This window comes from Tachysurus vachellii, chromosome 1 (assembly GCF_030014155.1).
Source record: "Tachysurus vachellii isolate PV-2020 chromosome 1, HZAU_Pvac_v1, whole genome shotgun sequence".
In the NCBI taxonomy this organism is placed as follows: domain Eukaryota; kingdom Metazoa; phylum Chordata; class Actinopteri; order Siluriformes; family Bagridae; genus Tachysurus; species Tachysurus vachellii.
Genome location: NC_083460.1, coordinates 11,756,602 through 11,782,305, shown reverse-complemented (window position 1 = coordinate 11,782,305; position 25,704 = coordinate 11,756,602). Strand labels below are relative to the sequence as shown.

Below are 25,704 nucleotides of genomic sequence, written 5' to 3'. Positions count from 1 at the left end.
TGTCTGTATGAACGTGTCTGTAATGAAAAAAGCTCTCTTTTAACACAGTGCTTAAAACACAAAAAGGTTCATAGCAAATAAATTCACCCTGAAGAAGAAAGAGAAAGGGATCGAAAATAAACAGACATCTAAATGGAATCTCTCAACTCTACTTTCTTCACTTCCTGTTTCATCTGTTGCTAATTATTCTTGCCCTCTCTGCTTCCTCTGTGATCTCACCTTAGTGTATAGCTGGCTAATTTCCAGAATGGTTTCCATCTGAACCAATCCATTAAACCGTTAAAACTTTATATAATGGAGCCAAAACTAACATATTGCAATGAATGTGGTGAGATAAGGACTGAAATTTGCCATCATCATGTGTATTTATGTGTGTATCTGTATGTGTGTATCTTTATGTGTGTATCTGTATGTGTGTATCTTTATGTGTTTATCTGTATGTGTGTATCTTTATGTGTGTATCTGTATGTGTGTATCTTTATGTGTGTATCTGTATGTGTGTATCTTTATGTGTGTCTCACAGTGAAATGAAATTGTTGTTTGCCTTCTTAACAAGTATACGACAACACACACACACACACACACACACACACACACACACACACAGACATACAAGCATGCACACACACACACTTAAATGAAAGGAATTAAATATTTCTCGCAGGAGAAACACAAGCCAGACCTGTCAGGGAAAGGCTGAAACTGATATAAGGTTCCTGTTCAGGACAAGTGCCAAGATTTCTCTCTGCAGATTTCAAACTGCTGCCACCATAATGGCTAAAAAGAGCTTTTCAGTCTATTAAATCATTGTGAGATCATAGTGCAGAAAGATGGCCATGATTTCTAAGATGCTGTACTGACAGTGGATTAGAGGAAGAGGCCTCTGAAAGAGAGGACGAAGACAGTAAAATGCTGATAGGGATATATTCATGTCCATGTGGTCCTACTTCGAATTGTTGTCACAATATTGGAAACATACAATTGTCTAGAATGTCTCTGTATGGTGTAGTATTATGATTTTTTTATTATTTTACTTGAACTAGGGGCCACCGATCTGTTCCAGCATGACCAGCAAGACCTTGAGCAGCATGCACAGAGCACTGACCTCAACACCACTGAACATCTTTGGGACAAACTGGAATTCTGACTGATCTCACTAAAGCTCCTGTGTCTGAATAAACACAAATCCCCACAACCGTGCTTCAAAATCTAGTGGAAAGTCTTCCTTGAAGACTCACGCTTATTATCTGGAATGGGATTTTTTAAATGCATTTATGGGTTTCATGGTCAGGGGGCCACAAAACATTGACCATGTAGTGTATAAACCTGTCGCATAATAATGGTGAATGTATTAATGATGTGAAGTAAATAACACAACGAAGTAAAGTAAACACATGCTAGAGATGATTAAGTAGAATATATGGCTCCTACATCCAATGTGTGTATTGTAATAAATAAAAATAAGAGAATAAAACAATAAAAGTTTATCTATGTTGTTGGGTGAGTGGATGGGTCGTGGGGCCACAAACATCAATCATGTAAGTGATACGTGAACACAATAGGAGTGTTAAATAACACACTAATCAGAGTGACAGTGTTTTGTTAGCAAATCAGCAGCACAAGCTAATAGATACAAACCTTCTCCAGAGATACCAGTGATCTTTGTGACTCTCTTCCAAGCTTACTTTGTTATTTATTCTTTGTATTATCTTTCTACTTATTTAATAAGAGGTTATAGGACAGAATAAGATGAAACCAAACATACATGAAAACAAACTGCAGGTAGGAACTACAGATCTGAGTACAGTTTAGCGTGCTGCTGTGCTGCCGTAATCCACTGCAGCTTGGTGTTGTGTGCATATTTAAATAAAGGAAGGTTGACCAGCTGTATATTACTCATGTGAATGCAGGGTTAGTCGGTGACATTTCAAACATGTTGAAATCTCTTGAAAGATCCACATGAGATTTTATTCCCTAGTACACTGATAAACTCTGACAACTCAGTGTGTGTGTGTGTGTGTGTGTGTGTGTGTGTGTGTGTGTGTGTGTGTGTGTGTGTGTGTGTGTGTGTGTGTGCGTTAGGTAAAATGAAACCATACCAACTGTCAGGTGATCCTCTTCTCTGAAGTCTATAGAGCAGATGTTATGCTACTGTTTTCTGAATAATTATTATCTTTCACTCACACACACACAAACACACACACACACACACACACACACACACTGCATACACCAGGCAAACACGATTGGCTTTACCTGTCCATAGTCTGTGCGGAAAACCACAATGCCACCTGAGCAGGAGTCCACAGTGCTGGCCCAGTACTGATCCTCCTCCCAGAGCCACACACGAGAACCCTGTAAAACACAAATACACACACACACAATTTCTTTTTAAATAATTAAAGCTTGCAAAGAGATGACTATTGTACAAATCCTTATCAGACTGAAATACATGAAATGATTTATTTCTATATTCTGTGAATTTATTACACACTGTCTTTCTCCCACACTGCCACTCCCAATAAACAGTCTGTTTTCAATCAAATAACCCATTATGCATTCCTACTTAAACACAGCCTCAGTGTTTAGTCATTTTTCATTCGTTGACTCGCATGCTGCGAGTTCTGACCTGAAACCTGGCCACTGCTCATTAACCAGCTGTTTACTTAGCTGTAACCTGAGACTACTCTGGCTAACCTGTTAGCAAGGCTGCTAACAGAAAATGAAACATGAAGCATCCAGCATCCATTTCACTTGTCATTTTAAGTTACAAATCCTGTGTCAATGCTGACAGTGTAACTTCCCTGAAACTGATGTAGAAAGCAGTCATTGGCCATCGCTGACAATTGATCTCTCGCTTTTAAAGAAATAGGTTTTTGTCATTATCACAAGAAGCTTTACTAGATAAGTTACCACATGCCCATTTTCACAGTACAGACTTCTGAAAGTCACATATAGCACAATGTGATTTCCTTTAAATTCCTTGCTAATTAACATCAAATCGGTGATATTCTGTGCACAGAATCGCACACCAACAAAGTAGCTCTTCTTACCTTTAAGTGAGGTCTGCTGTATTATACAGGTGTTTGCTTCAAATCAATAAAACCAACATACATATTGACTTGTTAAATCAAAAACACTTCACGATCTGTCGTTTGAGGACGAAAAGGTACCATCACATTATCACGTTGCTAGCTTTTTGCTAAAAAAGATGAACTTGGAGGGGACCGTGTTTTAGTTAAATCAATCAATCCCAACTACAAACAATCAACAAGTATGTCTTTGGAACACACACCTCCTCCCACACACATATATACACACACTTTGTCATGAATGTTAATGTAGCTAAATAATGTTACAGCTAAAATACACCTGACTATCACTAATCACTAATCAGCTATTTGACTATTTAGAGAAAAAAAAAACAACTGGGAAAAAAAAAACAGCTTTCAATGTGAGGGTCAGACAAAAGTCCTCACAAGGTCAAAACCACCAAATCTAAAACATGTTTACACACACACACACAGACACACACACACAAGGACGCACACCTCTTTCCCATTAATGTTTGCTGATGATATAAACACCTGGTTATTTGACAGGCATGACTAGTTCTGAAGCCCACTATGACAGAGCAATGAACTTTAACCTCATTTTACTCTCAATGCAAAGATGCAAAGAGCCACATCTTAGCAAACACACACACACACACACACACACACACACACAATACCAGCACTACTTTGAAAACACTAAATACTGCTAGGAAACATCACATGAAAACTACATGCTGGACCCACAGTGTTTTTAACTTGCTCTCACAAGTTTGAATGCTGTATCATGTGTCAAACCATTATAGTCCAGAACTGAGGCAGACCAAATAGACTAAAATATCAGAGTTTTCCCAAGTGAAAATCTGCTCATTTTGAAAAGCAACCATAGCAATGAGTCTTTGTGTCTCTTCCAATTTGTTTATCTCCATGTTCACTCTCTTTCACACAGACAACCTACTGTGTTCTGCTGCTGCTTCTTCACACACACACAAACACACACACACGCACACACACACACACACACACACACACACACACACACACACACACACACACACACACACACACACACACAGCTGCGCTGAATGATTAGCCTGGTTTGCTACACGACAGCTGTGCCCCTGGCCATTCACACAGCCTCCACAACAACAAAGCCTGACAATGTGTGTGTTCAAACCTTCCTCACATAGCATACAGCCAAAAGGGTGCCAAAAGATTCAACCTCCTTCCTGCATTAGATGTGAAGTTTGGAAATACTTTCAGCCTCCTACTCCTCTGTTCCTTTCCTCTATGGTACCAAAACACAAACTGTTTTTGTGTTTTTGTCTTTTCATGCAAAAATATCCAAGTCACAAACATTATACCCAGTTACACAAGAACTGCAACAAAGCAACATGAAATGGAGAATGTTGCTGAATATCATTCCAAACATCCTCCTGAAAGGACTGAAATCATGCGAAACTTTCAAACCCAAAACCAAATCTGTGAAAAAGTGTTTCTGTGTCATAGAATACACAGATCAATGGGATTAAAATACAAATGCAGGCCATGTGAAGGAGAGTATATGAAACTCTCCACATCCCTCAGGGAAGAGCAAATGCATGTGGAATTGGGGTAGCTTCAGTTTGTGTATTTATACAATCTGGATTTCTTCATGAGGTAAAAGTTTCTCTTTGTTTTTTTAAGCTGTCTAATAACTTTTTTATGGAACCACCATGTCAAGCAAATTTGTTTTCAATTCTTTAAAAAAAAGGGGAAAAACCCACAACTCTATTAGAATTTGCTTTGGGTGGCTATAAAGCATTTTGGCGTTATAAACAAAACTTAAAAATATTGAACTAACAAACTATATTTTCACATTCAAGGTGTTTGAGTGTGTGTGAAGGCATAAAATAATTAAAAAGAAACACAAAAATAAAAAATATATTTAAGCATATAAAATACAAATTAGGAAATGTCTGAATTCTTGTGTAACTACAGGGGATTTTCCTCGCTTTCAACGTTAGGAAGGTTATATAACATTAGGAAGATTTCTATTAGGTCTTTTTTTGACATTTAGACCACAAGATCCCAGCTACTGGTAAACAACATCTTGTTTCAGAGAGCTTTGGAATGTGAAAATATGGGACTCTTGTTTGGCTGCAGAAAGTCATGGAACGTTTATGAGAAGTGTTTGCAAGGTAATTGAAGAGATTCATCAATCATGATGTTGAATAAAAATGTACACACACTGTATATATTTTAATTTCATTCCTCTGATGTGGCTTTATTTAAAAAAAAAACACTAGTTAATAATACTAATCAATCAACAGAACATTTTTAGGCATGAAATACAAGGTTCAAGTTCAACTTCAAATTTCAGATAGTCTACATCTATGCATTACAAATTATATGTAAGATAAGGTGAACTTCAAGTCAGAAATGAATGCGATTTCCAGTTTCAGTGAATTTCATGCTCATTGGCACGTGGAAGTCATGCTACAATTAAATTCAATTACTGTCCAATAACAGCCCAAGGCTGTACTAGGGATGTTATGGGGTTTGGGGGTGGAGGGTTCTGGGTGGTATGGTTATAATCATGGAGGGTTTAGAAGAACATGAAAGCATGATTTTTTCAAGATACGTTACATTTTGCTCTGCATGGAAAGGATCTCAATAACCCAGCTGCTGCAGTTTTGGGAGTGTTTGGGATTTTAACATATAATTTTCTAATTTGTAATTTGAAGCTTTAACCACTGAACCACCACAATGAACCCAAATGGCTCATGTTGATTCAACAGCTTTTCAACTCCATTAAAAAGACTGCATTGGATCAATGTGAGCTGTTTGAGCTAGTTGTTGTGGCTCAGTGGTTAAGACTTTGAGTTTAGATCTGAAGGTGATGTGTTCACATCCCACCAACACCAAATGACCAAGACTGAATCCTTGAAGGAGACCCTTAAGCTTCAGCTCAGCTTGATCCTGCAGCAGCCAAATACTACATATGTAATTCACTGTAAATATCGTTTACAGTTGTTTACTATAAGCTCTGCGGTACTTTACAGCAATAAATATACTTATAGCTCACATCAGGACCAAGTAGTTATTTTAATCAGATTTCTAACAGCTACTAACAGCTTCACAAGTCATATCCTAGTACTAGAAAACTAGATTCTTCTTCATTTTTAACTTAATCTCCTGCAGTCTTGTCATTTCTTGTTAATCCCTTCATAAATGCTAGTCATCTGTAGCTTTTCTAAAATTATAGGTTGTATTTAAAACAAGGATTATGACACTCAAGTAAGCAAGTTTTTTTCACATGTACAATAGGAAGATGATGTGGATAACTGAAATTGTTTCGGTTCTGCTCCAAAAAAAAAGAAAGCAGAGCCAGTGCTGAATTTCCCCTGATGTAACACATATGATCCTGATTAGCAGCTAATTATCAGTGTGTTGATGTGGCAGTGTTAGAACTGAGTAAACGAGAAAGTCTGTTGTTGCAGTGTTGCTGCTTCATGTGTTTCTGCTGTATGAACTATCAACAGAAACATAAACTCTAACCTCCTCTATTTTCAACCCTATACTTCCTCTAACAAACACACTCCACATGGGAGCTTGGAGTTTGTTCGTTGGTGCACTTTGCTCTGACAGAACTGCTAATCGACTGGAACACCCAACCCCCTCAACCCACACACACACACATCCCAGCTTATATAGACCTACACAGAAAAATACAAAAACTTAATGTACTTAACATTGAACCAAAACATCACTCAGTCGTCGTAATTACACTATTTGAGTGAGACACTATTTGCACATTTCGTTTGCGGACACAATCAACAAAACCCTTAATAAAAAGAAGTTCCCACTAATCCAAGGCTACTGTAGTTTTTTCCTCCCACTTTGCTATCAAAACACGTCCAAAGAAAGCAATTTATTACAACCGTACAAGCACTACAAGGTGCATTTAATGTGTTTAATCAGTTGTTTATCATAGGTTTCTTATCATAACTATTTCAACAAGGAAATAACAAGTGAAATGTTTCAACAAGTGAAAATGTGCCTTAACATGAAATTCCCAGGAAATACAACATGTCCTACAGGTAAACGGTTAAGCATTACACGCTGGACTACAGCAAGTTTACTGAGTTTTTGCCTTTGTTTAACTGGACACAGTCTATGATTACACCTTTAAACACTTTAAACCCCAACAAACATGATCTTTATATGTATATAAATGCAACTGCTTTATCTGTCTTTAGTTAAATGCTAATTGCAGAGACTTACTTGGAACTGATAGTTATGATATTATTAGATCTGAATCTTTTTATTAAAATGCTTTTTTATCTAGTTTAGTTTCCTTTTTCTTTCTATATTTTAAAGGTTTTGACCTGGCTTTGTACACACACACACACACACACACACACACACACACACACACACACACACACACTCCCATATACTGTACACCACCACAACACACGCTATGTGTCTGTAATAAAGAGTTTATTAAGAATTGTTCATAAACAAATAGAACTGTGAAACCAGTTTCTCTCTCTCTCTCTCTCTCTCTCTCCTTTCTCACACACACATGCAAGGACACATACACAAAAAACTCAATATATGCCTTAGAGCTACACATTCACAATCCTCTGCTTATCCCATCAGAACATGAAGATTAACTTTATGCTGGGAAATTACAGGATGTTTTTATTCAAACGTCTGCGATTCACAGAAAAAAACATATCGTCGTTACCGGTAATTAGAACATTAGTATTTTAAAAAAGTCTAATATCCAGTAATCCAGGTTTGTTATTATTTTTAAATTAGAATTGTTCTCTCTGATCTGTTTTTCCTGTTTTCCTTTTTCTTCAGGAAGTCACAAACACAAGCAACAGGAAGACATCCTGATATCTACTTCTGCAACAGTCACACAGTAGAGTAAAGAGCAAATGTCTGTCAGTAATATGGGATGAATTCAAGACACCAAACTGCAGAGATAAACTATATTTGACTGAAAATAACCTCCTGCCATTTTGATGTTTGGTTGTGTGTTGAGGTGCGAGAGAGAAATCCAGGGTTCCAGGTTTCATTCGAGTGTGTTAAAAGTAAACTTCCTGTTTTAATGCTGGCTGATTGGCTGTCAGAGGAATTTCGTACGAGAACGGCTATGTGAGAGCAAAGAGCACCAACAAACTAACGGTGCACAAAAACTATCCCCTCAGCACGAAAAGGGGGAAAATATGAAGAGTGAGCACACACACACACACACACACACACACAATCAAACAGATTACTGACTCCAACTAAAACATCAACAAACTCTTCCTGAGTGAACAGAGAAAAGTACTTTTCATGTTCACAAAAAAAGACTCTAATATCCCTTTGAAAATCTATTCCTTTGAAGATAAATGTGTGTGTGTGTGTGTGTGTGTGTGTGTGTGTGTGTGTGTGTGTGTGTATGTGTCTGTGTGTGTGTGTGAGTCTGTGTGTTTAAGACTAATGTATTGTGTTCTGCTTCTGACCTGTTAAAAATAATATTAAAGAGGAAAGAGGACAGCCATGTTGTGGGGGCTTTAAGGATGAAACAAACCATAGCTTTGTAATCTCTTCACTGCTTAATAAGCATGTGAATGATCATTACACACACACACACACAGAGTGATCACTGAAGCCATCTTTTCTCATGAACTAATAACACATGATGTTTAATGTGTGTAAAGTTTGTGTGTTTGCTGAAAAGTTGCTGGATCAAAAAGAAGTTCTGTGTCTCTACACATCACCCCCCCCCAAAACACACACACACACACACACACACACACTCTTGTCTTGTTTTAGGCAGGAAGTGAAGAATCAGATATCGTTAATGTCAACAGAAAAAAGGATATTAAAAAGAGAAGATTCCTACATTTTTTAAGAGCCAAAGTTTGTCTCTCACACACTCTGTGACCTCCCTGTCCCTTTTCACTCTGTGTGTGTGTGTGTGTGTGTGTGTGTGTGTGTGTGTGTGTGTATTCTGTACAGGACAGAAATGTGTGTTTATAGGGGTGTCCTGACCCTCTAAGATTATGCAGATAAATCCATAAAGTATCTCATTAGTGATGTTTAATCTGGGAAAGTGAAACTGAAGCTATTTCATTTACACACTTTGTATATTTACAGCTCACTGGAGTCACATATGGTGAGCACATGACACATATCTATAGTGAGGGATCATTTGTTTACTTTTGTAGGTTTATTCAATGCTTATTTAACTTCTCATTAAATAAACAGCTCTGGATCATTTGAATTTAGTTTGTGCGAACAGACAGAATGTTTCAATACTCAGTTTTACTGCAAACAGGGTTGAACAAAACTATATCGAAAACAACACACATCTATACCTAACTGTAGCACTTATTATCCTCTCCCCTCTAAACACACACATGCACACACACACACATTGTCTCTTTGTTCTGTGCACACACAAGTCAGATCATGGCTAACTGTCCTACTTTTTGAAGTGTAATGTCTGGAGGTGTGTGTGTGTGTGTGTGTGTGTTTGTGTGTGTACGTGTCTTTTAGCTAAAGCAGTCAGCTGGGATACAAGCCAATGTTGAAAGATCATTTTCAACCCAGCTATGCAGTCTGATGTGTTTGTGTGTGTGTGTCTGTGTTTGTGTGTGTTTTAGGTAACGCAGTTCTCAGCTGGGATACTGGCTACGGTTTGAAAGATCTGATTCAGCTGGTGTGTGTGTATGTCTGTGTGTGTGTGTGTGTGTGTGTGTGTGTGCGCGTGTGTGTCTGTGTGTGTGTCTGCATGTGTGTGTCTGTGTGTGTGTGTGTGTCTGCATGTGTGTCTGTGTGTGTGTCTGTGTGTGTCTGCGTGTGCTTGTGGTGTGCTTGTGTCTGTGTGTCCGCATGTGTGTGTCTGTGTGTGTGTCTGCATGTGTGTGTCTGTGTGTGTGTCTGCATGTGTGTGTCTGTGGGTGTGTGTCTGTGTGTGTGTCTGCGTGTGCCTGCATGTGTGTGTTTGTTTGTGTCTGCGTGTGCTTGTGTGTGTCTGTGTGTGTGTGTCTGTGTGTGTCTGCGTGTGCTTGTGTCTGTGTGTGTGTCTGCATGTGTGTGTCTGTGGGTGTGTGTCTGTGTGTGTGTCTGCGTGTGCGTGTGTCTGCATGTGTGTGTTTGTGTGTGTCTGCGTGTGCTTGTGTGTGTGTGTGTCTGTGTGCATGATGACCATAATATTGCTCACTGTTGTAAGTTGACAGGTTTGCCTGATGCAGAAAAAACACCTCAGTTATACTAATTTTTTTTTAAATATTAAGATTGTAAGATTGTAAGATAAAATGGTGCTCTCTTCCACTGTGGAGGACATATTGCTGGCTTGGTTGATGTCTGTTACATGTCAGCACTTGTCTAATCTGCTTTATCCAATGATCAAACACTTGTCTCCTGATGGGAACGATCTCTCACAGGAGGATCTCATGTACGTCCTACACTATGGCCTTCACCGTCACCAGATCCCAGCATCACTGAAAGCAGTTACCTCCAGCATTACAACCAAATGACAGACTGAATAGTGTTCATCTCTCCACTGCAGTGAAACAGATATCTTTGTCTAACTGTTCTGGAGACCAACACCTGACTAAACAGTCTATAATTCTGCAGAGATATGAATCAGTTTAATGTTCATGAGCACTTAATATTATTCATGTGAACATTACAATGATGACTGAATTCTGTGTTCAGCAGCTTCAGTACCATGGACTGGCTTTAGTCCAAATAATTCTTGACCACGATAAATATTCTTGATATATTCACTTAATAAAATCAAGCCCAGCTATGACTCTGCAGCGGAATATACATTACACACAAGCTATGGCCAGTGTGTTACACAATAATGACCATGGTTTCTCTCCATTTTCCCCATTTTCTCATTTTCTTCTAAATGATTTATAATTCCATTAGTTTGTGAGCTCTTAAGTTGTAGCCTACTGACAGTTAGGGTGTGTACTTGTGTGTGTGTGTGTGTTTTACTTTGCTCGCCAAGCATGGAAGGATAACAAGAGGGATTATGTTTCATGACTGAGAATGGGGTACAGCAGGTATTATAAGACCTAAACCCTTCACTCCCTGAGTCAGTCTGTTTGTGTGTGTGTGTGTGTGTGTGTGTGTGTGTGTGTATGTGTTTGTGCGTGTGTGTGTTTTACTTTGCTCACCAAGCATGGAAGGATAACAAGAGGGATTATGTTTCATGACTGAGAATGGGGTACAGCAGGTATTATAAGACCTAAACCCTTCACTCCCTGAGTCAGTCTGTTTGTGTGTGTGTGTGTGATTGTGTGTGTGTGTGTGTGTGTGTGTGTGTGTGGGTGTGCGCGGAGGCCAATCAGTAGTTTTGGAGACTCTTGGAATGTTAACAGCAGCTCAACAGGAAGTGAGAGAGGGGTGGGAGAGTTGGAGAGAGAGAGAGAAGAAAAATGATGGAAAAGAATGAATGTGTTTCTGTTTTCCGCTGACTTTAGCATTAGTGAGAGCTTTAGCTCTGGCCAACAGTGTCTATCATGACGACTGTATTATAGCACTACAACATCGCCTGTTACAACACACACACACACACAAAGACTAAGTGGCACACTGACACAGATTATCTATCTGCTGAGCTGTAGGATTAGACATATGCTCACACACACACACACACACACACACACACACACACAAGCCTTCTATTACTATCTTTAATGGGTTATTCTGTTCACTTGTGTGCTGTTCTAGCTAAATTATGCTACTCTTAACCCTAACCTTAACCTCAACAACTACTATGTAAAAAATAACACATTTTAATGTGAATTATTTTCACACTCACACCACAGCGACTAGACAATGACTACAATTTCTAACTGATTAATGAATGACAAACCCTGTTTTAACCATTTATTACATTTAATAAAGACAAGTCAGTTTATTTTATTCTTTATGTTACAGCATCTGCAGCAAAAACAGATAATGAGAAGAAAATAAAAACATCATTTGGCTGAGAAACGTCTGTGTCCAGAAGACTCGCCTGTGTCTGAAACTGTACTCACTGTTATAAAGCATTGGCACCTGGGACTTACATACACACATAACAGTATATATGTACATTTTTTTTCCTTGTTAAACAACAGTTTTAACATCATTTTAAAATTAGGTTTAGATTATGTAGACCGTGTTGCCCTGCTGTTACTATGGGAATGATAACATATTAGAACTAGTGCAATAAAACACAAGCTAGCATCACTGAAAACAGCTGGAACTGCCGTCAGAGCTGCTGTTATAAAACATAAATGAACACCTCCTGATTTATAAATTCATCTCTGTGAGTTTTTATCTTTTTGTTCTCTTGCATTTTGTCCAAACACACACTTTCTTTGACTGCTAATTAATTAAACTCAGACACATCTCTGCAAAGTAGGAGGTATTTCAAGTTTGTTGTTGCGGTTCAGTTATTGCACCTCCACCTTTTTAGTAAATATTAAGCTCAAAGATCTCAAAGTAAAACCTCAGACTGAAATAAAATGAGCTTCAGATGTTTTACTTCATCACAGCTGTCAGTCAAACTAATCTGTCAAGCTGACTGGATGCCTGAAGGTATATGTGCCATGACAGTTAAAGGACAGCAGGAATTGCCCTTAAAATACTAGAGAACACATACACTCTATTGACTGTGTTGAGTCAGCTCTATTAGACACACACACACACACACACACACACACACACACACACAATTTTTTAAAAGATGCAGGTGCTTACATGCAGCTGCACAAGCACAAACAGAAATACATGAAGACCAGTAGCTCTTCAGGCGAGCACACCTGTGTGGGAACTTGGCTTCATGTTTAATAATTATTTATTAAAACCTTTGGGAGATTTTCAGCCCAGAATAGGTAGCTCGAGCAATCAGCAGTTTACACTTTACATGTGTACATGATTTAACAGTGAGCTTATTAGTAGAGTGTTGAATGATGTCCAAAGTCACGTTCTTCTGCTCTGTGTAAAATTTACTGCCGGGCACATTTCCTTTATATTCCTTAAACCAGATGTTCTCAAAATTCATGCAGTTAGGGACTTCAGTATATGAAATAAAAACACTTTAAGGACCCCCTAATTACAGTACAGATTAATGTGTAGGTGGACAATTTTATAGTTGTATTAATTTTACTTACTAGATGATTAAATAAATGTCCTCCTTTGAGAAAGACTGTGATTCTGCCATAATTAAAAAAATCTATCTATAGCTAGATAGATAGATAGATAGATAGATAGATAGTATTATCTATTATCTTTCACAATAGTAGTTAATTAATAATATAGTATACTTTTTACATCATAACAATGCTCAGAAATGTATGTATAGAAGAAGATTTGTTTCTTTATCACGAAGAATGAAACCACAAACCAAACCTCAGTGACAAGTGTTTCTACCTAAATTTTATTACTTTTTTTTACAGACCCCTGGGGGTTTCTGGACACCACTCTGAGAACCGCTGCCCTGAACAATTCTCATTCACATAATCTAAATGCACATGCCTGTGAGTAACTGACTTCCGCATGCCTTGCCCTTTCACTTAAAGACTCTTTTGTGTTTAGCAGATAGGCAGCAGCCAGATGATATTTGACACTAGCAAGCAAAGCCTTGGTGGACAGGAGCCGTTTCACTACTCATCAAAGAACAAGTAACTCAAAATTAGACTTTTGACTGCATTTTACTGTACATGAGAGACACTAATCTTAGCAACATGGTACAGAAAAAAAAGATTGGGAAATTTCTAATACGTCACGTTTTTGTCAAACTAGTCAGGCAATTAAAAAAAAAAACAGTCGTGTAATGAACAGCTCACAGGTGACTAAGAGAAACTCACCTGGTGTTGACGTCACTCTGACGCACCCTAACATTCACTGATCATTCACAAGACAAGCCTAAACAGTATGTCAGTGCTGTAGGCTAAGCTATCTAAACTATACTAATAACTAGCATTCAATAACACATTAATTAAACTAGTAGATTAAATAGTATTCCACAAGACAGACAGATTGTCTTCAGTCAAAAACATCTGGTATGAACCTGATAGTGTTTTAGAAAGGGCATATCAAATCAGCAGAGGCTCAAACAACTCCCTCTAGCTATATATTACAGAGGTAGAAAACTAAAAATACAAAGAAATAGATGCGGTCAGATTTAAGAAAGAAATGATACGTATAGATTACAGAAAACTTTTCTAAACAAAACATGATTTCATTGCTTAAACGTAATTTAAACAAGTATCTCATCTATTCTCTACTAGATTGAATGGTGTAGAGCTAGTCTGATCATGTACATGTATTATTAACATAAACCAACACCCACGAGGATGTTTGCACTAATGGGAATGGAGGTAATTAAAGCATGCATGATAGAGCAGTGCAGCTGTAATGTGTCTTTCACACAGCACAAGTGTTATGGGTTTGATTCTCAACTCTGTGTTTGGTTTATTTTAATCACATTAGATGTTCGACTAAAACTAGTTGCGTTAATGTCACGTTTAATCTCGTAGAATTGATGTATGTGCTTGAATAAAGTAAATTCAGTGAGATTTTTTTTCAGTGCATTAGTCACTGGTGGGTTATCATAAGCTTAATAATTTCACAACTGGGTTACAACAAAGCATCTTGGCAGCCATGTTGTCGATCCAGAGCAGATATTTTTAGTCAGACGTTTAAAATCAGGCTCCTCTCTATTCAGACAGGGAGAGACTTATATACCAGTAAAAGTAAAAGATCAACAGAATGATATTTTTGTTCAAATCTGACAGCATAATAATTTGTGGTCTTTGGCTAAAACAAGGAAAATGTTTTTTTTTTTTTCTATTGTGCATATGTGTCTCTCTCATGCAATAAAACAGTATCTGAATGAGTGTCAGTATAAGAATATGATGGGCCCACATGGCTCTTTTTTCTTTTTTGAGTGGTGCAACATGCATTACACAGTGGCCTCTACCTGTTTTTACCTGTTCAGCAATATAAAAAAAATAAATAAAACTCCATCTTTTCCCTTTTCCCTGACTTTCGTTCTCTCGTTTACATTTACTTTGTTTACACTGACATGCCCGTCACAGTGCTCTTTTTTGCTAGCTGATTGAGTAGGATCCTACCAGTCATCGTCTAGCATGATGTGTCTTTCATGCTTAAACTTGCCTGATGACATTGTTAAATATCTGAGCTGCTGAAATATGTACAAATTTCCTCACAATGTGTTCCTCGATTTCAACACAATTTGTACTGGATTGTCAGAACGTTTCGCTGCCCATCCGGAACATCCAGTTATAAACTGTTGCTTTTAAATGAAACTAATTCAAATTAAATTGTGATGTATAATGTGTCAATGTGACCAAAAGGTCATATTCAGCTTATGTATAACAAATTTCAGACAAATTAGTAAATGATTTTTATGTATCCCACCAATTCTAACAGTTGTATCACAGTGAAAGTGCGATAACGATCAAATAACTATTTTACTGTAACCACTTGTCACGTTTATTTATGATACGTTCACTCATACAGCGTCTCACAGTGTCAAAGCAAACGCAGATCATTCATTTTCAATGAGAGCTTCTGACTTCCAGTGACATGAGAAACTGTTGGCAGCTAGATGTGGTGTGACACGACAGGAATGAAGACAGAAGAGCGCACTGATCCGTGGTAAAGAGCACACACTGCGTCTCCTTCATCTTGTACCATATAATGCAGATATACACTGCTGTTTTATTCACATACATCAAATCTACCTCCAGAAATTAAGATCCAGAAATCTGATTTGGATTACTAGTTTCCCCAACCCGCTGATAAATGTTATTACTATGACAACAGGTAGTAACAATGCCTACTGAATCATTGAGAATCATTGTGTGTATGAAATTAGCTTCAGTATCCCTTTAATACCCTGTAGTATTTTATCTAACCCTATTTTATCCACTAGCGCCACTAATTTCTATATTTATTATCAATATTTCATCTTCTTTTCCTTCTTCTTCTTCTTTTAAACTGTTTGATATGGTTTTGCTGACTCCAACCCAGCTGGAGAAACCTATCATTTAGTTGAGACTGTGGTTTAGTTTGTCAAGGTATTCACCAAAGCATATAATACATTAATAAGATTATTTCATTCAGAGATAAACTAATTAAGTTACGATCAATTAAGATCTAGTAATTTTCACGTTTTTGCCATTTAACTCTGTTTTGTTGCCACCCCAAGCCTCCATATAGACTCAAGTTCATTAACAACTTTTCATATGTTGCTGCTGATGTGTATTAATACGCGTCTTGATTCAGTCTGGATTCAGACACAGAGCGCAGACAGAGAACTTCTAATAATAGCGAATGGACGGCGGAGAGGAAACGGAAGAAAAGGTAAGGAAATGCCAGAGAATTCCTCCGGGATGCGCTCCAAACTCTTTAACCCTGGCCAAACCGGCAACCGGCTCACTGCAGGCGCGCACACACATACACACGCACGTACACACACGCACACACACACACACGCACATTGTCTCTAAGAAATAAATAAGTCAAGGAGCTAATGAAGGGTGAAGAAAAGGAAGGAAGGAAAAAGAAAGAAAGAAAGAAAGAAAGAAAGAAAGAAAGAAAGAAATGGGATTTGTGCTGCAGCTGTGTTCTTTCTCCTTTGTGCCAGAACAGCTTTTGTATGATGCAAATATATGAATCATATTTTACTCTATGCTTACCTCTGTAAAAAAGTTATCCATGGTCCTTATTATTGCCAGGAAGCCAAGCGGACCTCATAAATGTGGCGCGGTCCAGCTGGCAACTTTATTTTCTCTCTGCTGTAATTACAGATGTTAAATCCTCACTCCATGTCAGTGGCTCAAGTTCCAGATTGCAGTCTGTGTGTGTGTGTGTCTCTCTCTCACTATCTGTCTCTCTCTCTCTCTCTGTCTCTCTCTCTCTCTGTCTCTCTCTCTCTCTCTCTCTCTCTATCCGACACACGCAGGGATAAGACACTTCTTTGTTTCAGAGGTTACAGATGTTCACGAGCCGCCCGAGACACCGAGAGGGTCCGCGTTTACGAGCGAACAGTAAATTCCGTCCACTTAGAGCGCGAGGTCACTTTGTGCGGCGTGGTGACGCGCGCATCGGTAAACAGTGAGGACTCCCGTCTGCTGCCAAGTTCTCTTTCTCTCTCTCTTTCTCTCTCTCTCTCTCTCTCTCTCTCTCTCTCTCTCTCTCTATCTCTAGCTCCGCCCTGCACACTGTTTGAATGCGGAGGGCCTCGCGCGCTCCTCCTGCCGTTTCACGGTGAGGTATCGTGCATGCTTCACTCACCCGGTTTAACAGAAAAGTTAAGAAAAGTTGAGCTTTTTGGATTCCATCAGAATAAAGTTGTCAGAAAAGTTGCACTAAATTTGAAAAGTCTTTCTGTATAATAATCCCAGGGTATTCGAGCAATATCTAGCACTTTCAAAGCAGTTGTTAATTACAAGTGAAGTGTTATTTGACCTACAGTATATATTTTACCTACTGTATATATTTTACCTTTGTATACATGTGTGTCCAGTTTAAAGAATATTTAACAGTTAGGCATCAACAAAAGGCATCAACTTAAATTGAGACAACTATAATAAATAGATCATTATATAGCACAATTGTGTTTATTGAATATTGTGATTATTTAAAAAAAGAAAAGTCACCTGGTGTGTAAACAATTCAATTCTTTACTGATACTTAGCTAAAATGAACGGTACTCCTAGTTTAGATTCAGAGGCTATAACTCTGAATTACTAATCCGACATGAATCATATTGTAGCAAATTCAGTGATTTAATCAAAATATTGAACCATTGCCTTAAGAATTGAAATTATGGTGTCACAGCGTTCACACATTCAGTGAAATCATCAAATATCAAATGATGATTTAAGATTTGAAATTTTCCCAGATGGTGCAGAAGAAAAGCTTTTGCCTCATTGTTGGGAGATTGTGACTGTGCTGTCTGAGTGGGAGAGATGGATGGCATACTCCCCTACACAGACAATCCCAGTGACAGTAGGTAATCATGGGCATCTGAGAGCTCATAAATGCAGAAGAGAGTAGAGAGTGTTGTGAGTGATTTCCTCTGATCATGTTTCACTGCCCTGTGATGCGGCATGAGCAGCAGTTACAAAAACATGCAGTTGGCAAGCTTCTGGTGTCTTAGAGGAAGCAAGTGTTTGCCCCTGCCCTGCCTGGTGGGTATCTCATATGTAAACAATGAAAAAGAAGTAATGCAGAAATTGGTGAAAGGCCACCACACTGCTCCTGGACAATGATTCAACATAATGTCCTGATCAAGGTATGTATTTTTACTACTAATATATATATATATACACACAGTACATTTATGTCTGATAAACATAATATTATAAATTGCAGAAAATATAAATACTTTAAAATCCAATATGTTAGCATCCCCTCCAAAGCAGTTCTCCCTACTGTTGTAGGGTAGATGTTCAATATATTGTAGCTATTTAACATGCTATTCTTTGAAAATGAGGATGTAGTATTGCTGCATAACAAGAGGACTAAAATATTGTAAAGCTTGCTACTATTGGAAAATCTTCAACTACAGTAAAATACCATCATTCTTGATTATTTTTCTGTAACAGATTGCCCTGCTGTGATTTATTATTTACTTAGTGTACATCCTGCTGAGTTTGGATGAATAAACTGCACTAGTGATTTTCCAAAGCTGGACCAGAATTTCAGCTGAATTTCACAGTGCTCTGTAGTGGATAATTTCCTGGGCACTTTTCAGAACATTTTCACTGGTGTGTAAATATCTCTATTTTTGTCAGCATTTGCAAACTGTAATGAAGCCCCAGAAATAGTAGCTTTAGAATCCATGCACAGAGTTTAATGCAGATCTAAAGCAAACAACTTAAAACATAATCCAAAAACCAAAGTTATGGCACAGAACCAGAAAAAGATGTTGACGGTCTGCTTTGCCAACTACATTTCTCCCTGATGCATAACAAGGACCAGCATTTGAGCTATCACTGCTGGATTCATTGTTGGTGAATTATTCTGTATTAAAGACCTGAACAAACAAAAAATTCAAAACACAGACGGCAAAACGGAGTGAAATGTATTAAGGCAATAGTCATACATATGGCATACAATGAAAAATGCAAACGGTTTGGTATGTAGGTAAACTAACAATACTTCGCAATGATTGCTGACATGCATGTGGTTTAAAAGTCCAAGGATCCGGAATGAACCTCAACCTGGGCATGTGTCAGTATGGCTCCCTCTACTGTAGTGGTTTTTCCCATACTCTGCCCAATTTGTAATTGCTCTCTTGGGTGGTTTTGTGCCTACACTGTCAGTGAAAAACTCACTCCAGCACTGTTGCTCCTGCCCACAGAAAGATTGCAAGGCCCAGCTGTTGTTTTAGTGTTTCCGTCTGTCTGGGGATGGTAGCTTGAGGTAAAGCTGAAATTAATACCCAGAAGTTTGCAAAAAGGCTTGTGTCACAGTCTGACAGTATGTCCTCTGGGAGGCAGTAGATATGAAAGACCTGATGGAATAAGGTCTAGGTGGTCTCCATTGCTGTTGGCAGACCTTTAATGGGCTACAAGATGACAAGGTTTGGAAAACTGGTAACCAGGAGGGCTGTGTATCCATGGGAGCAGGGAAGGTCTGTAACAAATTCTATGGCTAGATGAGTCCATGGTCATTGGGGCACAGGAAGGGGTTCAAGGAGTCAGGCTGGTAGATGATAAGAATGGATTGTGCAAAGACATGGCATACATTGACATAATTTTCCACATCCTGAACTAGCCACCAGAAGGCATTCTGAACTAGGATCCTGGTTCACTGAATCCCTGGGTGTCCTGAACTGCAGGATGTGAGTACCCATTGGATGACTTGATTGTGCATAATGTTTTGATTGACGTGTGGACACTCTGAGGTCGGGGCTTCTGATTGTTTAATGGATCTCTTCAGTGATGTTCCATCACACCAACATCCCCCTCTTTTATTTGAATCAGATTGTTGGCTCGCTGCAGGTCCAGTTTGTTGAAGACTTTGTGTATGATGTGCAAAGTTGTTCCAGAGCAGCTGGGTCCAGAGGGAGAGGATATGGGTAGTGTACAATAATAGTGTTGAGGCCACAGTAAATACATGGTTGTAGTCCTCCATCTTTCTTTTCTACAAAAAAGAACCCAGCTGCTGTGGAAGACATGGAGGGTTGACTGTACCCAGCTTCTAATGCTTCCTTGATGTAATCTTCCATGGCTAGACTCTCTCGGAGTAACAGGGGGTAGTTATGGCTCTTGGGTTGAACGGTGTTGGGTAGCATGTCGATCAAACAATCGAAAAGGCAGTTTCATGGCCTGTTCTTTTTAAAGCACAAACATAAGGTTGTTATGCTTGTGAGGAGTCTCAACTTGTGTATGAGACATGGGGCTGGTCTTCTGCTGTGGTCAGACAGCAGCACATAATGTAGTGTTGATGGAATTGGCAAAAAAAAAGTAGGGCCATGAACTGAGCTCCTTGTCCTGCTAGGAGAGGTATGAGGAGGGCAGGATAAAGAAGACCACCTCCTCAGTGTGAAACAGTATGGTGGTGATGGTGATGGTGTGATTGTCCACAACCCTTAAAACAAAGTTGGGGTTGTATAGGGGATTGTGTGTCCACATACAACGGAATACAACGGAACTTATGATCATGTGCAACTGTACAGGGATAGTCAAATGGGAGCAAAAGATGTTTCCCTTACTATAGGCCCCTGGGTGTCTGGTTTCTTGGAGCATGTGGCACAACGATGTCCGGTCTGACCACAATAGAAGCACAATTGCTATTGGAGACATTGCTGGCATTCCTTGGGCATCACCTTGGTGAGACCAAGCTGCATAGGTTCAGACCTTCCATCCCCCACTGGAAGTGGACTCTTCCAGAAACCTAGCACATGTCAATGCCAGGACCCCAGTTCGCTGTTGTTGTAGCATCCAACCAACTGGTCGTGGTGATGATCTGTGACAAGAGCATGTATATATCATGTTTACTTTGTGCTGGGCTCAGTTCCTCCATGAAGACCACACAAAGCACAGTACTATTCCACCCACTTTGTGCTAATAATGTACAAAACACAGTTGCATAGTTGGCCACCGAACCCAAGCCCTGGTGCAGTTGAATGGAGATGTCTTTCTTCCTGTGTAGTATTCGAAGACCTCCCGAATTAGCTGTAAAATATGTACCAAAGCTTCTAACCTGCAGGTCCCTATCCCATCCAGTCCAGTCCTTTCTCCATGAACAGTGACAGGTGGAAGGTATGCCCGGTAGTCTCATCTCAGTAGGCATCTGGAAGTACATGTAGGAAGAAAAAGATGTTGCACTGGTGTTAAAACCCCGTCCACGTTCTGCTTTGCCATGTAATTTCTAAGGGAGGGCATGCCGGTTATGCATGCCGGTTTTCCTTCAGGCTGAATTACAAATCTGTTTTTTTTTTGGAGCTGTGTTTTGGCTGCTTGTTAGCACTGCTACCTGCTTTTGGTGCAGCTAACATTTCTTCCTGATGCATAACAAGGGCCTGCATTTAAGCTACCATTGCTGGATTCATTGTTGGTGAATTATTCTGTATTGAAGCCCCGGAAGTGATAGCTTGAGAATCCATGCACAGAGTTTAATGAGGATCCAAAGCAAAGAATCCAAAAAGAAATCCAAAAACTGAAGTTAAGGCACAAAACAAGAAAACATGTCAATGGAGTGCAAAACAATCAAACAAATCCAAAACACAAAGACGGCAAAACAGAATCAACTGTAACAAGGCAATGGTCATACACATGGCATGCAATGAAAAAATACTATGCAAATTGGTACATAGGTAAACTAACAATACTTGAATACAATACACAATGAATGCTGGAAGGCACATGGTTTAAAAGTCTTCAGGGGAGTACTCCCTCTGGTGATTTGGGGTAGGTGTTGCAGCTTGTGATTTTACACAGATATTCCTGATTTAAAAGCCCAAGAAATGTTTTTTAGGTTGTGCCTTACTTTAAAACCACATTAATTTATTATCTTGTTGTAAAGCAGATTTGCAATCAGATCTGAATCAGTAGTTTTTTCAACTGCTGATCTACATATTTGTGTTTTTGTGTATTGTGCTTCACATACAGTATACACAGTCTGTAACTGTGAATCGTTAATGTATTGAAAGTTAACCTGAGATCTGTTCTTACACTGTGAGACAGAGACATGACATCCATATACCCTTATCACCATTAAACTTACATTATCTCAGGAGCCAAGCAGCTAATCGTCTGGCCTTGATACTTTCCTCTAGCTGTCATAATCTCACTCCCTGAGCGTTCTATGTACTGTTTTGACTATGTATGATTAAAGTTTAGTGGCTTAGTGGTTAGCACGTTCGCCTCACACCTCCAGGGTTGGGGTTCGATTCCCGCCTCCACCTTGTGTGTGTGGAGTTTGCATGTTCTCCCCGTGCCTCGGGGGTTTCCTCTGGGTACTCTGGTTTCCTCCCCTGGTCCAAAGACATGCATGGTAGATTGATCGTGACCCGAGGTAGTTCGGATAAGCGGTAGAAGATGAATGAATTATTATTATTATTATTATTATTATTATTATTATTATTATTATTATATACTTATTTCTTTTTCTCTCTCTGCTATTTCTATACTTCTGTAAAGGTGCTTTGAGACAATGGGAAATTGTTAAAAGCCCTTTAATGTGATACTGTAAGACAATTAATTTCAGGGGACATACAGAAACTATAGACAGTGAAATCAATCATTGCTTACACTCCCACATAGCTGAAACTCTAATGGGTTCTTTACTTCCTAATTTTTTTTTCTGGAACCTTATTTCAGTTGCTCTATATTGTCAGGAATTTGTCAGAGATTCAGAGCTAAAGTAATCATAAAATATTTTATCCTGCTTCTCCAGAAACACTACAGTTTCAGATCATTTCTTGAATGCATTCTCTCTTCTCTAACCACATTCATAAATCATACATTTTCATGCGTATTTACGTATTCACACCACTGTTCCAAAACTGTTGCCACATAGTTGGAAGCAAACAATCATCTGGAATGTCTTTATATGTTATATTTATCTTTTTGTAGCACAAAGCAGTTCCTGAAGATATATATATATATATAATATCTGTGCTACTAATGGTGTAACATGGGTTTTCACAGCTTTCTTATTCATTTTAATGAAGTATATTATACAGTAATTACAACATAACAGTCTACAGAGGTTATGGGAATTTAACCTGGAGACAAATGAAGGTACATGGGCACAAACACACAAGGAATGCAAACTTAATAGCCCTTTATGATCACTCAGCAAAAGGTTACATAGCCATACGGTATTGCGTTCTGAAGATGAGCTGACTGAAATGCTGCCCTTCAAGTATTATTTAGTCCTTCGGCTGGGATACAAAATAATACTGAAGCTCTTTCTTTCACATTTATACCCACAGCATGAGGTCAACTCTTTTAAGCTGCAGGATGTTAGAAAAGTGCCTGCGTCAGTAAATGTCCACTGCATGCTCACACTCACACAAAACCCAGATTCAAAGAGCATCTGAGCACAGGAACAGGAACATAAACATTTCCTTTGGCTTCAGATGCTTGATAAAGATTTAATTCTTCCAAGAAGAGTGAAAGAGGGCAAGAAGAAAAGGGAAAAAAGGACACTTTCTGCTCTGGTGCACTAGAAACTCAACAATCAGAGCAGAGGAACATGTATAAATACTTTATATACAGCTTATTATTAAATGTTGTCTTCTGGACCATATCTGATGAACACATGCTGCTATGGTGCATCATGGGAGACAAAGACACATATAGAGAAATTTTGGTTTGAGCTCAAGCACCTAACAGCTGCAGCTTAGTCCCGGTGATACAACACAAAACATATTTTTACAGGTTTCAGTGTAGCCCAAGGATGACAGCACAAAGATTAGTATTGATGAGCAAACTGGATCCTTAAAACACTCCAGTGCTTTTCTCTCATGTGTCAAGGAAAGTATAAAGGTGGTCAAGAGTTTGTAAATATTTTTGGAATCTTTATGATGGCTGTCATGTGTTCAAAGGTTGTGTAATGTAGAGTGATCTAAGGTAGTGTAACGTAGAGTGATCTAAGGTAGTGTAATGTAGAGTGATCTAAGGTAGTGTAATGTAGAGTGATCTAAGGTAGTGTAACGTAGAGTGATCTAAGGTAGTGTAATGTAGAGTGGTCTAAGACAGTGTAATGTAGAGTGGTCTAAGGTAGTGTAATGTAGAGTGGTCTAAGGTAGTGTAATGTAGAGTGGTCTAAGGTAGTGTAATGTAGAGTGGTCTAAGATAGTGTAATGTAGAGTGGTCTAAGGTAGTGTAATGTAGAGTGGTCTAAGGTAGTGTAATGTAGAGTGGTCTAAGATAGTGTAATGTAGAGTGGTCTAAGGTAGTGTAATGTAGAGTGGTCTAAGATAGTGTAATGTAGAGTGGTCTAAGATAGTGTAATGTAGAGTGGTCTAAGGTAGTGTAATGTAGAGTGGTCTAAGGTAGTGTAATGTAGAGTGGTCTAAGGTAGTGTAATGTAGAGTGGTCTAAGGTAGTGTAATGTAGAGTGGTCTAAGATAGTGTAATGTAGAGTGGTCTTAGGTAATGTAATGTAGAGTGGTCTAAGGTAGTGTAATGTAGAGTGGTCTACGATAGTGTAATGTAGAGTGGTCTAAGACAGTGTAATGTAGAGTGGTCTAAGGTAGTGTAATGTAGAGTGGTCTAAGATAGTGTAATGTAGAGTGGTCTAAGACAGTGTAATGTAGAGTGGTCTAAGGTAGTGTAATGTAGAGTGGTCTAAGGTAGTGTAATGTAGAGTGGTCTAAGATAGTGTAATGTAGAGTGGTCTTAGGTAATGTAATGTAGAGTGGTCTTAGGTAGTGTAATGTAGAGTGGTCTAAGGTAGTGTAATGTAGAGTGGTCTAAGGTAGTGTAATGTAGAGTGGTCTAAGGGTCTAAGGTAGTGTAATGTAGAGTGGTCTAAGGTAGTGTAATGTAGAGTGGTCTAAGGTAGTGTAATGTAGAGTGGTCTAAGGGTCTAAGGTAGTGTAATGTAGAGTGGTCTAAGGTAGTGTAATGTAGAGTGGTCTAAGGTAGTGTAATGTAGAGTGGTCTAAGGTAGTGTAATGTAGAGTGGTCTAAGGTAGTGTAATGTAGAGTGGTCTAAGGGTCTAAGGTAGTGTAATGTAGAGTGGTCTAAGGTAGTGTAATGTAGAGTGGTCTAAGGTAGTGTAATGTAGAGTGGTCTAAGGTAGTGTAATGTAGAGTGGTATGAATGAATACATTATCAAGGTTGTTAATTGTATTGTTATGATATGTACATACCAACACACAGTGCAACACAAAGACAGAATTTATATTCATTTATAGTAGTAGAAATAACCATCTGTATGACAGAACGTAAAGCAAATATATTTTTAGCCACTGGATTTATAATATTTTGGTGGCAATATTTTAGTGCCATTTGAGAGGCATTTATTGTTGTCACTACAATAACATTTGAGCTTATGCATACTCTACAGTTCTGAATGTGACAAGCTTGCCCATTGCTTAGAAGCCTGAAACAGCTCTGATAACATAACTTACATGATGGTTCCATCTAGTGGTAATTTAGT

General features: G+C 38.7%; 1 protein-coding gene across 1 annotated transcript in view; it reads right to left on the bottom strand.

The window, feature by feature from the left end:
* myo10 (myosin X) overlaps nt 1-17,229 on the bottom strand; it is a 69,062-nt gene extending 51,833 nt beyond the window's left edge. The window contains exons 1-2 of the mRNA XM_060872344.1: nt 16,772-17,229; nt 2,257-2,355 (exon numbers count right to left, since the gene is read on the bottom strand). Of these exons, the coding sequence (XP_060728327.1) occupies nt 2,257-2,355; nt 16,772-16,792 (120 nt within the window). The 5' untranslated portion in view covers nt 16,793-17,229. The remainder of the gene's footprint in view (nt 1-2,256; nt 2,356-16,771) is intronic.
* Nucleotides 17,230-25,704: the final 8,475 nt, after the last annotated feature.